At 40.1% G+C, this 14878-nt stretch overlaps 1 protein-coding gene across 1 annotated transcript; it reads left to right on the top strand.

The window, feature by feature from the left end:
- Nucleotides 1-3135: 3135 nt before the first annotated feature.
- cysltr2b (cysteinyl leukotriene receptor 2b) lies at nucleotides 3136-9015 on the top strand. The gene is made up of 3 exons (XM_048265212.1): nucleotides 3136-3237; nucleotides 4211-4710; nucleotides 8849-9015. The coding sequence occupies exons 2-3, from the start codon at nucleotides 4218-4220 to the stop codon at nucleotides 9013-9015; spliced, it is 660 nt and encodes a 219-aa protein (XP_048121169.1). The 5' UTR covers nucleotides 3136-3237; nucleotides 4211-4217.
- The last annotated feature ends 5863 nt before the right edge of the window (nucleotides 9016-14878 follow it).

Genomic DNA, 14878 nt, shown 5'->3' with positions numbered 1-14878 from the left:
AACTAATATTGGATAATTACTCACTTACTCCCCTAACTACAGCAATTTGTAACTTTACTGTAGTTTTCAAATGGCTGTACAAGTACTGTATAGTGCTGTCTTGAGCATTTTCAGGTAGTGTCACCTAGTTCTGACCTTTTTTTGCATGGGAAAACACTGAGAGCATAAACTGTCATAATGAAAACATGACAAAGCCATTTGACTATCTTGTTCATAAACGATGGTGTCCAGACTTCTCATTTTGATGACACTGGCAGTTTCATTGACATTGACTTTTGCAGGTTATCCACTAGGTTTTGCAGTTTGCACTTATTGTTTTGAGAAATGCACTAACTGCTGTGCAAATGTTAATAGTGATGTGAGAAAAGCACCAAAGCGACTGAGAAAAACTGTAAATAGCCATTGCCCTCAAAATGCATCGTCCCTTTGGCATTGTGTAAGCACTGCAAGTCAAAATGTTTCGATGTTTTGTCACTATGGCAGAGGACCATTGAAATATCCCTCATGTCCACCTCTCAGTCTTAGCCCAGTCCTTCAATGACAATTGTTACTGTACTTGTTTTTTGTCTAGCTAACAGAATATAATTGTGTATAAAACGGAAAAAGAAAAAAATAGGATTTTATGGTAAGAGTAGGGAAATGAGAAACTGCTTTTTTGATGTGCACAAGTGACACTATGATGTCAAGATTGAACAGGTAGTTTTGAGAATTTCAATTCTGATCTGAGAAATGTACCAAAGCGACTGAGAAAAACTGTAAAAAGAAAATGTAGTGCAATATAGTGCAATATTAACACATAAACAAAAAACAAGGAAAATTACATGTAGCCTACAGTGCTGTAAAAAAAGAAATATATACCGGTATATATGGTATTCATGGTATTATGTTCTTGACTAATTTTGACAATTGAACAGACTGTGCATGTGATGACAATGAAATGATGCTGACATGTTTTGGAGAGAACAACCATTAGACTGAGAATCAACAATCAGTTTAGACCAACAAGATCTATTCATTTGGAAATTGTGCTATATGGAGGCTACCTGTACTTAATCATTTGCAAAGATATACTGAGGCATTGAGACATGTACCAAGACATTTGCAATTTGATGAAATGAATGAGAAATTCAATTCTGTTGTGAACAAGTAGTTTGGAGGTTTGTCCATGTTATTTTGAGAATGTAATTTCTGTTTCAAGAAATGAGCCAAACCAATGGAGAAAAACTGTAATTCTATGGTCCCCCATGAATGGAATTCCATGAAACTTGGCATGCAGTCAGAGGTTGTCATAATGATCCTACACTTCAAATTCTGTGCAGTTTTGAACTTGTCAGCCAAAGATACCTGTGATTACAATGCCTTGATTTAGCTTTTTAATTTTTAACTAGGTGGCGCTATACATCAAATGAGTGGATATGGGATGGGTTGACATGGCCACTGCAGGCCAACATACAAAAATGATCCTAGGCCCTACGGTTCTCGAGATATTCACAGAAAACTGTGTCCGGCCATCTACAGGCCAGTTGGTGTAACTAAATGTACACATAAATGAATTTATTGTGTGGCCCTGCATGAACTGAATTCCACAAAACTTGGCATGCATTCAGAGGGTGTCATAATGATCCTACACCTCCAATTCTGTGTAGTTTTGACCGCCACCGTGCAGCCAGAGATACCTGTGAGTACAACACGTCATTTCTGCTTTTTCATTTTTAACTAGGTGGCGCTATACATCAAATGAGTGGTTATGGGATGGGTTGACATGGCCCCTTGAGACTAACATACAAAACAAATGTGTAAGTATAAGTATATATACTCTTTTGATCCCGTGAGGGAAATTTGGTCTCTGCATTTAACCCAATCCGTGAATTAGTGAAACACACACAGCACACAGTGAACACACAGTGAGGTGAAGCACACACTAATCCCGGCGCAGTGAGCTGCCTGCAACAACAGCGGCGCTCGGGGAGCAGTGAGGGGTTAGGTGCCTTGCTCAAGGGCATTTCAGCCGTGGCCCACTGATCGGGGCTCGAACCGGCAACCGTCCGGTTACAAGTCCAGAGTGCTAACCAGTAGGCCACGGCTGCCCCTCCTAAGTCCTACGGTTCATGTGGTCCTCCTAGGTCCTACGGTTCATGAGATATTCACAGAAAACTGTGTCCGCCTTACCCTCTTTTCGGGGCGACGGAACAACGTGTCATCCTTGTGGGGCTACATGCCCACCAAGTTTCGTGCATCCCGGTCTTTCAGTGTCCCGGGAATCGTTGACACAAAAGTACTGAAAAAAAATCCAGAACAAAAAAAAACTCTGACTAAACCTGTGCAGCGGTCATAATGTAGAGGTGAAGCAACAGATGCAAAAATGCACATGTCCCAATTTGTAATATGTTGTGTTGAACTATTCTCATTTAAATATAGGGTTGACATGATTTGTAAATCATAGCATTCTTTTTTTTCACATTTTACAAAGTGTCCCAATTTTTCCAGAATTTGGGTTGTACATGTCCTACCTGAAAATCTAGACCCTCTTATCATGAGTTTTTCCACACACATCACAATGTCCATTTAAGGTAAGCTACGCTTACATTGCTGTAGGCAAACCCACTTCTGTGTTTCATTCCAGTGAAGTAGACGTGTCTGTACACGTCCTACCTACATTAGGTCTGTCTGGCATGCTTAAGAATCAAACCTAGTTTGTATATGCATGGCTTATTTGAGCACTAGATATTAAGCAGATGCTGTGTACAACATGCTCAAATGAACCCTTATACCAGTTAGGAGAGGCTTAGAGGTCTTAACCATGCCAGACTGTTTATGTTGTGGTTTATGTCTGTTTTTGCTGTTTATGTGTTGCAGCATGACTTTATTTAGAAATTTCTGGGATAACTGCCAATTTGGCTATAGCCTTCACTTCTAAATGTTTAGGAAGACATCGCAATGAAATCAAGGCATGTGTTGACCTGTTTTAAGTCTAGTTGTTGCTTATGCGTATTTAACATGAGAGGAATGAGGCTGTGTAACAAGAGGAACCGCCAGGCTGTGGGACGGACACAGCACCATAAAAACAATCAAGTCCGCCCCTCAGCACACGAGACAGCAATGATTCTACCATCCTCCTATTTGGTCTGTCGCTGGTGAACACACTCTTACTCTTGTTCCCATTCTCACACTCTGAAAAGAGATTTCCTTTGAAAAGAACTGGACAATAACATTTACACAGTTTTCTCTTCTTTAAAGGTGAGTACACTTTCCTCGATATTGTCAAATAGGGACTTGGCTGTATGTTGAATGTGAGGTGGATCATGTATTTTGACCTTTTTGACTGTTGCCCTTCTATGCTTTTATTTGCTATTACTGTTTGCTTTTGTTTATGCATATACAGATAAACTTGACTTAACTTAACAAAAGCTATTTCCATTGAAATGCCTGGCATAGCTCATAGCTTTGTATGCTGTTGTCGAGTTGATTTCTCAGTGACAGCCTGTGATTACTGAATTTCACTTTCAATCGTACCTTGTTTGGGCTGAGACACATTTCTGCGACTCTTTTAAGTAGGCTAACATTTAGACTGAGAAGAATAGAACTGAAAATTGTTGTGCATTGTCAAACTGGTGAGATAAGATAAGAAATGCAAGAAACTATTATTTCTGGATTGCTGTGAACCTACTGATCAGAGTGAAGGGATTTTCAACACCCTTTATGAGATAAGAACGATGAGTCCGCACACCAGAATCTGCTCCTTAGCATTTTTTATCTTTGCATCTATTTATCTGTCCAGCACCCAGCTTTTTTTTTTTTTTTTTCGTTTTTGGATGTGCATGCTGTATCTTTGAACTCTCTAACACTCTGTATGAGGAAATGTTAGTTATATTCAGAATAAAAGATCAGTCTTTTCTGTTAGGTGCTTGACCTATTTTTTAAAGTCAGTTTCCTGTTCTGTACTAAGGATCAGCCTCTGTAAATCTCTTCAAAGACAAATTATACACTACAACAACAACACACCGGTCATAAATGATGCATCATATCATGACATTACTCAGCATTACTGGCAGTTCAAATGATTTCCAAAACATCTCACAATATATGACGTCTGACTCAAATTTACCCATGCACAAGCCCTCTGCATTCAGATTCATTTTGATCTTTAGTATGCTTTCCTCTACTGTATGTTTTCCTTGTTGTAATGTTTTTTTCTCATTGTTCTGAATAGGTTAACCATGAACCAGTCCTGCATTGGAGATGGACAGAACTGTTCCATCAGCGACTTCAAGCGCAATGTTTACCCAACAGCATACCTGCTCATCTTCATCATCGGACTCATAGCTAACTTAATATCACTGTGTGTCTTCCTTAAGATGTGGAGAGCAGAGAAAACTCTCTCATCGATCAACCTGTTCATGGTGAACCTCACTGTGTCTGACCTCATGTTGATCTGCTCGCTGCCCTTTCGAGCCTCATACTACATCAACGACTCAAACTGGGTCTTTGGTGATGTCACCTGTCGCATCATGTCCTATGTCCTCTATGTCAACATGTATGGAAGCATCTACTTCCTCATGGTTCTCAGTGTGATTCGCTATGTTGCCATCACCAAACCCTTTACCTACGTACGCCAGCAGCATTATCGCTGTACCTGGCTAGTGTGTCTCTCCATATGGCTGTTGGTGTCCTTGGCATCCATTCCGAACCTCTTTAGTGGCACAAATCAAGGTGAGGGGAAGGTGACATGCCTGGAGCTTGTGGAACCAGCGGTAGACTTATTGAACACCATTATCATCATGAACTATGGGGCATTGTTGCTTGGTTTCCTCATTCCCTTTTTGGTCATCCTTGTATGTTACACATTTGTGGTGCAACGCCTCTTGAAGCAAAACATTGTGAAAACTCAAAGGCAACTATACAAAAAGTCATGTTACCTCGCCGTCATTGTGCTTGTCATCTTCCTGGCCTGTTTTCTGCCCTACCATGTGGCACGGTCCATCTTTTTGCAGGCAGAATGGGATCTGTGCACAAATGGAACCAGGGGCTCGTGTGGATACATAGTAGCAGCACGTAAAGCTGCAGTCATCACACACTGTCTGGCCTCGGCAAACAGCTGTCTGGATCCACTCCTGTACATTTTTGTTGGAGAGAATTTTCGGAAATTCTGGCGAAAAAAAAGTCGAAAACAAATTAAAATGAACAGCGCACAGAGGAATACTGCTAATGTTGCAAATGCAAAAACAGATATACAAATGTTAAGCACTCGAAGATGAAGTTTGTTGAAACAAAGATATCAAGACATGAAATGCCCTCCCAAGGCATTTAGAAAATCTGCTTGGTTGAATGCCTCTCAGATTGAGGCAGGTCTGACAGTTGGTGCAGCAGAAACTGATATTTTCCATTTCCATCCAAACCATTTCCCTCGGTTTAAAAATTGAAGATATGTTATTACAACTGTCTATACGAGTCTTTACAGCATGGCCCTGACCAAGGCAGTAGCAGTACACTTCGGCAGGGACACGATAATTCCACTGATTCTAGTTTAGGCTAATTGTTGCAGTGCAGCAGACGCTATGCGAATGTAATGCTTCAGTTATGTGCCTGGTATAGCCTACCTGTTAGGGCTTAAGTCGTTATCTCTGAGTGTATCTGGGATTTGTTCCAAGAGGCACATTTTATGTCTCATAGAAGTTCCAATACTTTTTTCACTAGCAAATAATTGTATGCTTTGTATTACACTTACTTGATTAGCAAAAAAATATATTGTTTCATATATTATTATTGAGTTGTTGTTTGTTGCAGCTTTACAAATAACTGTCAAAAATGCTCCACAATCTCACCAATTAACTTCCATGCAACTATTTGGACTTCTGGCCTATTGATATACATGTAGGCCCATCATTACACAAATGGCTAATAGACAATCTATTCTTATGTATATGAATCACAAGGCCTTTTTACACTGAGATTTTATTCTGCAGGCTATTACGGCACTTACGGCATTACTCTTGAAACTCATGAAGTGGCTACTTCAAGGATTACAGTCAAACTTACCTGCTAGTCAACAGTTAGCTTCAATAGAGCTTCCAGAGATAACATGTTTTTGTTTATTAAACTAAATGCCGTCTTCATTTCTGTATGAATTCACTGGCGTGGTATTTAGACAAAGGAACGCAGCATAATGACGTCTAGCTTCTTTGTATGTATTCATACTTCTCTCTATATATACATACAGTATACTGTACATATATATATATATATATATATATATATATATATATATATATATATATAGAGAGAGAGAGAGAGAGAGAGAGTTATATAGTATATTTATGTTACTGAGTATGGAAATGCACCATAGTTTAGGATTGAATATGTCTATGAATTTATGCGACTCTAAATTATATTTGTATTTCTTTATTAATGCTTAACTGTAATTGGAATTCTTTTGCTGTAAGATACCAGTGCCTTAATGGCGATTTCCTTTGTTATTTCAGACTGTTGGCAATACCGAATATCACAATACAGAAGTGAATCTACTCCATCTCATTATATTGTACAGCAATGCTGCTGACTCCAACTGAATTGACAATTTGACATAGGCTAATAATTAGAACCTCACCTGAAGCCCTGATGCTGTTTCCTCAACCTGCCATCCATCTGTAGTGGTTTGATGCTGTCTTTCCTGCATACTAGGGCTGGGATAAACGATTATTTTTTAAACGATTAATCTAGCGATTATTTTTTCGATGCATCGATTAATCTAACGATTCATTTTTTCAGTCCGATTCGATTTCGATTCGATTATCTCCTCATTAATTGGCTAATAGCAACTTATACATGTTTATTTACATATCTGAATGAATTAAACATGAATTCTTTAACATTGCAATATATGTTTATTGCTCTTAAGATTCCAAAATAAAAGACTATACAAGTGCAAAGTAATGCATTCTTAGTCAGAGGTAGCATTCAATAAAGTTCAGTAGTGTATAGGTCTAATTGAGTGCCTGTCACTTTAAGACGTCTTGCAATTAGCATTAACAGTTAAAAGGCTGCTGATGTGTTTATGCAATTCATAACCTAGTTAGTTCAAATAACGGTTCGTACTTCCTTGGGCCAAGCACTTTTGAGTGTTGGAAAACACCTTTCCATTTACATCGGGATTTTGCAAACATTCAGAGTCAATAAAATGAGCCCTGCATGAGTAACGAAATACAAGCAGCTGTAAGTAAGCATGCTAAACTTGACATCCAAACAGTATTCTAACATTAGCTTTGATACTGCTTGATTGCATACTGTAACTTAACTTAGTTTAGTCTCCTCAATGTACTATGTTGTGATAAGACCTTAGCAGAGTTTACTTTAATTTTAATGCAGCAGTTTTGAACAAATTTGCGCTGCATGGTCACGATGCTAAGCGGATTTAATAGCAATTTAGCCCACTGTGTTCTATGCAGTGTTTCTATGTGGCAACAACAATCCTTTAACAATCGTGAATATCTTGTTAAATGCACATGCAGAGGAGGAGCACCGGGCTCGTTACGAGAGAGAGCGGGCGGGGCGAGGAAAGCCTGTGTGAGTAAAAAGTGCAGCTCAATGAAATTATTTTATCTTATCTTTAATTTAAATAGTACAACATCAATGTGTGCTGGCCGGTTTTGATAAAAAATATTAAGCAGCACACGTTATGCTTGACGAATCGACGCGCATATTTTGCGTCGACGTCATCGATTGCGTCGACGTCATCGATTACGTTGACGCGTTGTCCCAGCCCTACTGCATACAAAGTGGTTCATTAATTTTGTAGCCTATCCTTTGGCTAGCGGGTTTAACCCTCCTACCATATTGTATATGATAGTGTTATTTGGATATTATTCATCAAATAATGATTCATTATATTTGAATAACCAACTGTGTTAACTTATTCACATTGCCAACATGTTTTTACAGCATGTATCATAACAATGCAATGACAGTCCTTCAAACGAATTTGGGTCTCCCTTTTATTTCTCTGCATTGTGTAGGCTACACTCAGAAATACATAACATAAACAGAATAGAAACGAAAAATGTCCAGATCCAATGTTTATTGTGACTTCCAAGATTCTAACTTAAGGTAGGCTAATTAACATTCAGTGACTTGGTAATAGTCCGGTGGACAGCCCATAGAGCCCCATTGTGGACCCGGAAATGTTGAGTACACCAAAGTTTTATGATGGAAATATATAGTATGGGTTCCCAGCATGCAGAAACTGTCAGATGCTAATTTGCATATGTTGGGCAATTTGTGTAATTGAGCTAATTAGCATAAATTAGCATAATCACCTATATTGATCATATTATAGGAGCTGCTTGGGCAAAATGGACAATGTTAGTATGTTTTTAGGGGTTACTGGAGATGCTGAGTCCATATCTGACATTTTCAAGATTCAAAATCACTATTTTAACTTGGTTTGGTCACGTTTTTACTCTCATTAAGCTGATTTTGCTGAGTTTTTTGGTCCAATTTAGACAGATTTTTGGAGGATAGGGCTGTAGCGATATACAGTAAGGCTGTAACGATACACCAACCTAACAATTCGATTCGTATCACAATTTTTGACCCACGGTTTGATACGAACCTCGATTTTTTTGGAGGGGTCGGGCTAGACATTTCTATAGCCTACCTTAGAACACCAGAGGATTACAATATAATATATCTGTATTATTTTATATCCTGATATTAAAAGAGAGAATACTGAATGTCTGATATTTATGACTGCACACTTTATGCAGATTAGCCTATAGCTTAGGCCTACTATTTCTATTACAACTCTACCACATTCAGCTGTCTGGTTGAAGTCTGGAAATATTGTCGCCCTCAGGTCGCACTTTCGCAGTGTGCACCACCACAACGTTCCTCCAACACCTGGACACTAGCCTCCACTGGCACAGGCTCCCCACCACTGAACACCATAACTGGCACCGCACCTCCAACGCTTGTGTTCGGCCGCTCAGCCAGTCGAGGCAGCAGACTCCAGCTCCATCGTAGCCGGACCACGCTGCGCAATCGGGCTACAGCTACCGGCGTTGGCGTCCCTCCTCTGCTGCCTCGTCGCAGAGCGGTCCTCCGCTGCTCCCGGCCGCTCCACTCCGCCATGGTCGTGCCAAGGCCTAGACCTTCTCTCTGGCTCGTGCCATCGGATTTCACACAACAAACTTTTTTCCCCCTTATTTTTCTAAAGAGCGCCGCCGAACAGGCCAACAAGAACAGGTACCCGCACAGCATGGTGCCTCCCACACGCACCCAAAGGCTTAGAGTTCCGTTTTTCAGAGGGCCCTTCCGCCGAGCTGCCCAACCATCGCGGCCTCAAACGGCTCCGCTAACCGTCCATCCTCAAGGCACCACCTCCTTGCCTCTCCACCTCTGCTCTGCTCCGCAGACAGGGCCACCGCCAACTCCGACCTAAAGCTGCCTGGTGGGGCCAGGGGCTCAAGGTCTTCTCACGGTGAAGTCAGCGCCCAGGTCGGCGTCACCACCTCATCTTCCAAGGCCACTCTCCCGGTCGCGTGAAGCCCTTCTCCGCCGTGTCCACTGCATGGAGATCCTCTTCAGGCTTAGCATTCCTCCCGTAGCCAGGCCCAGGCGACGGCTGGTCTCCTCCCGCGGCTTCTACTGAAGGCCTCTGTAAGCTAATTCTCTGTAAGGGCTCTCCTCGGATCCTTTTGCTTGGGCCTCCACCTAGCGGTGAGCATGGACGGATTATGAACTTTCGGGCCCCTGGGCCCAGATGTATTAAGGGCCCCCCACTAATTGTCGCATGTGGAAGGGGGGTTTGGGGGTCCTTCCTTAGAAATGTTTTAATTTGTTTGATGTGGGGCAAATCATTACAATCCTTGTACTGAGACTATCACAATGATACCAAACATGAATACATTTACATTTCATGACACATGGATAAATTATATCAAGGTAACATCCTTTGTCCTGTGTACCTGATAGCCCCTACAACCAGTACATTAGCATTTCATTGGGGGAGGGGAGGGTGTCTTTGTTTTAAACCAAGAAGGGCCACATGGCCAAATGAAAATAGTCTAGAAATTAAATTATTATTAATTTTAACCGTAAAATTATTGCTATCAATTCCCCCTTTTCAAGTCTGAATGACTTGAATTTTAACATAAGATTCCATAAACATGAGCATTCTTGAACAATTTTACATTTTTTTTTATAAAGTCCATACTCAGTCCATAATCAATGTAAGTGTGTGCGTGAGCAGGGATAGCGTGACAAGAAAAAAATGCAGCGTTCAGCATACACCTATTCTTGTATTTCTCTTCCGTTGAAGAAGGGTCCTCTTATGAAACTTGAATGTGTCTGCATTGTTTCAGTGTAAGTGTATGCGAGTGCAAAGGGTGTGCATGGCAGGCCGCGTGCGGCGTGCACCCTTGTGTCAGTCCAAATATGTCCACATGTATTGCGGGCAGTGAACAATGTGCCATGAGTGTCTTTGATGATGCAGGAGTGCGAGGCTGCTTTCGGCACCCCCTTTCGTTGCTTTCAGTCAGTCCAGTTTTGCTGCTTCCAGAGTCATGGCAGTTGGTTCTGCCACAGGTTCCGTTGGACCTGTGGATCCTGAGTGTCGTCCAGTCTCGTCCAATGACATGGCCCAGCCCCCACTGCTGCTGAGTAGTCTGGGCAGAGTTGTCTGGTCCATCAATCTCGTCCAGTGGCATGGCCTGGTCCCCACTGCTGCTGCTCTGGGCTGTACCTGGCGTGGTAGCTGAGCCTGGTTGGTGGAGCCATCCGCCACCTTGAAAGCAGCGTTTCTCAAACTATGGGCCGCGGACCGGCACCGGTCCGCAACGTGGAGACAGCTGGTCCGCAGAGTCGTGAAATTAGGCCCGGTGCTTCGTGTGATAATTTGCTGCGCAATTGATCAAGGAACCGCGGACCAACAGAAAAAGAAAACAAACGTTTCTGCATTCAAGAGGAAATACTTGCTAATTCGATGTCATTAGACATAGAGCCGTACAATTAAGTACTGGTATGAGCGTTCATTCAATGCATGTGTGCGCGCGACAGAAACCGAAACTACCCGATAACGTTGGTAGCAAAGCTCCGCTTCAACCTGTCGGAAGGCTGTTTATTTATTTAACGGCATTTAATAGTGGATTCTTGCAATTTCCGGCATTTTTTTTTTTTATCTTTATTGAAGCCAACAGGTTTCAAAACAATGTAGGAATTCATTTTTTTTTTTTTACATACTTTCTGTTTTGTTATATGGTTTACAGATTCCTGGTACAGAGGATCAGTAAGGGAAAGGAAAAAATAAAATAAATAAAATATAACAGAAAAGAAACCACATAGCTTTTCTATCTGAGGCCCTAGTGATCCTCATGCCAATATCAGATTTCTTCCCAGGCCCAAAGTTTTTTTTTTTTTTTTTTTTTTTTTTTTTGTACATTTGTGTAAAATTAACAATAGAAACATTTAGAACATAGGGGGAGTTTCACTACACTTCTCTAAAAGAAAAGAAAGAGAGAAAAAGGACATGCATATTCATAGACAATTACAAAAAACAAAATTACCAGACAAAATGTGATCTTAAGCCTATATGTTCAACATACCCAGTCCATTTAGACCATATCCTAGAAAATTTGTCAGTCTGAATTTTGAGGGAGTAGGATAACTTTTCCATAGTGTATATATAATGAACCACATCCAACCAATCTCCTATTGTAGGAGATTCTTGTTTCAACCACCGTCTTGATATTGTTTTTTTGCATGCAACCAGAAGTATAAGTAACAACTTTTTATCCCTGTAATCCCATGTATCAAATGGGATGTTTCCTAAATATAAAGTGTCAAATCTGCATGGGATATTTACTTTGAAGGTCGCTTCCAGGTGGAAATGAATTTCCTGCCAGTATGCAGTTAGTACTGGACAATCCCAGAACACATGAAAGTGATTGGCCTCATTTGTTCCACATGCCCTCCAACAGGCTGTGCTAGGTATTTGTGTTCGTTGTTGTAGTGGTGTTATAAAAATCTAGACAAATTCTTCCAGCTATATTCTCGCCATGTATTTGAACATGTTATTTCCCATTGTAGTATACATACATTTTCCCATTCTTCTACAGATATTGAGAAACTACCTTCCCTTTCCCATTTCTCTTTAATATATAGAGTATTATCAGGACTAATTTTGCGCAACCCGTGGTACAATCTAGATACAACCTTCTTGCATAATGATGAATTGGTTGCTCCTTTGAATACTTCCAAAATACCTGTCTCTTGCCCTTCTAACGCCCTAGTTAAATTTTCCTGAAAGTAGTGTCTAACCTGGAGGTACCTATAGAAATCTTGGCGTTGTAGTCCATGCTCTTGCTGTAACAAATCAAAGCTCTTAAGTGTTCCTTTATTTACAAAGGTATGGTAATTGGTAAGGCCCACTTTGATCCAACTCTTAAATCTAGAGTCCAGACTATTAGGAGAGAAATCGGTGTCAAATGCACACCATCTTAATATTTTTAGAGTATGTTCCAAATCGCAGAGTTTTATTGTCTTCTGCCATGTCTTCAATGTAGTTTTAATCCAGGGGTTGTTGTTTTTATCCATCATGTTGTTCATCAGTCTAACATCTGCCATTATCGCTGCCAAAGGAATCGGGTGGGTCATATTGCTCTCTATATCTTTCCATCTTGCGGAATATGATGGGTTGCACCAGCACACTAGAGGTCTTAATTGGGCTGCATGGTAATAGTCACGCAAGCAAGGAAGACCTAATCCTCCACGATCTTTGTGTAATTGAAGGGTTTTATACCTAATCCTAGGTTTTTTGCCCTGCCACAGAAATCTTGATATTGTTTTATCCCATTCCAAAAACTGTTTAATGGGTATCTCTACTGGGAGACTCTGGAAGAGATATAATAATCTTGGTAGCACATTAATTCTTATAGATTCTACCCTGGAATTAAGACTTAAGAATGGAATGAGGCTCCATCTCTGTATATCAGACTTAATATTCGTGTTTGGCGGCCCATAGTTCAAGGTGGACAGTGTTGAAATATCCTTTGGTAGATTGACACCAAGATATCGTATATGGTCTGCCTCCCATCTTAGTTGGTACTTCTCTACTAAAGAACTTGGTGGATCATAATTAAAAGTAAGCACTTGCGTCTTTTGAACATTCAGTTTATATCCTGAAAGAGCGCCATATTTTTCTAAAGCAGTCATTAGCTTAGGGAATGTCTGAGTCGGCTGTGTTAGGTAGACTAAGACATCATCCGCCGCTAATAGTGCTAGTTTATGTTCCTCAAAATTTATATTTATCCCTTTAATAGCACAATTCTGTCGTATCCAATGACTCAGTGGTTCAAGAAATAATGCAAAAGCAAGGGTGAGGCTGGACAACCCTGTCTTGTTCCATCGCTCCAGGATGAATGCCTTTGAAAGGGCACCATGAACTTTAATCCTGGCAGAAGGACTATCATATAGAGCTTGGAATGTGTCAATGATCAGTTTGTGAAAGCCAAATTTTGAAAGTACTTTATAAAGAAAAGCCCACCTGACAGAGTCAAAGGCCTTTTCTGCATCTAAACTTACAAGCATCGCCTCTGTGTCTTGTTGTACAATGTGATTAATAATGTGGAGGGTTCTTCTCAAATTATCTTGTGTTTGCCTTTGTCTTATAAAACCAGTCTGGTCTGTATTAATTATTTTAGGTAAAATCTTGTCTATTCAATGTGCTAGTATTGATGTAAATAATTTATAGTCTATATTTAGTACGCTAATAGGACGAAAAACTTCCACAATCAAGTTTGTCTTTCCCTTCCTTAGGAATCAATGAAATTATAGCTTCCTTCCAAGAGGGTGGAATTTTGTTTTCTTTTAGAATCCAGTTATACGTCTGCAGTAATATTGGGGAGTAGCTGCACTTTGCAGAGATTTGTACCACTCCTCGCAGTGAACCCGTCTGGGCCTGGTGACTTGTTCGCTTTCAACCTAGAGATGGCTGCATTTAATTCCTCGGTTGTTATTTCTGATGCTAATTGTTCATTTTGCTCTTTAGAAATAGAGGGTAAGTCAAGTGAATTCAAAAATGAGTCAATGTGATGCGAATTGTCAATATATTGCTGAGAATAGAGCGTTTTGTAAAAATTTTCAAAGCTTTGTTGGATTTGTTCCAGTCTGTGTTCAATTATCCCAGATTCTGGGTTTCTGATTTTGAAAATTGTATTGTCTGCTTGCTGCTTTTTTAGTTTATATGCCAGAAGCTTAATTGCCTTTCCTCCGGCCTCATAATAACGTTGTTTTAGAAATATATATTTCTTTTGTATTTCCTGTGTGCTCATTTCCTCTATCTCATTTCTTACTTCTTTTATTTCCTGTTTCACCCCTTCATCTAATGTATCTCTGTGAACCCTTTGTAAATGCTTTAATTTGGTCTCAAGGTCTTGTAGCTTTTGTCTTCTAAGTTTTTTCATCAATGAGGTAGTGGCAATAATTTTACCCCTCATAACTGCTTTGAATGTATCCCAGAGGATATCTGGTGTCACTTCCCCATTATCATTTAGGTCAAATAATGTGTTTATTTCTGCTATTAGATACTCCTTGGTGTCTGAATTGTTCAATATATTTGAATTCAATCTCCATAGTGTAGACCTTTGCTCTTTGTTCATTGACAGAGATATAAATACAGGGCTATGGTCTGAAAGAGTGATTGTGCCTATATCACACCTTTCAATTTTATGTAGGTCTCTACAAAAAGTAAAAAAGTAATCTATTCTAGTGTATACCGCATGTGGCGGGGAGTAGTAAGTATAATCTCGGCTAACAGGATTTAGTTCTCTCCAAATATCTACAATGCCCAGTTCTTTCATCAAGGCAATCATCTTTCTACTTATAAGTT

Source organism: Alosa alosa, chromosome 15 (assembly GCF_017589495.1).
Source record: "Alosa alosa isolate M-15738 ecotype Scorff River chromosome 15, AALO_Geno_1.1, whole genome shotgun sequence".
Classification (NCBI taxonomy): domain Eukaryota; kingdom Metazoa; phylum Chordata; class Actinopteri; order Clupeiformes; family Clupeidae; genus Alosa; species Alosa alosa.
The sequence above is the reverse complement of the archived record's forward strand: the minus strand, read 5'-3'. Positions and strand labels throughout refer to the sequence as shown.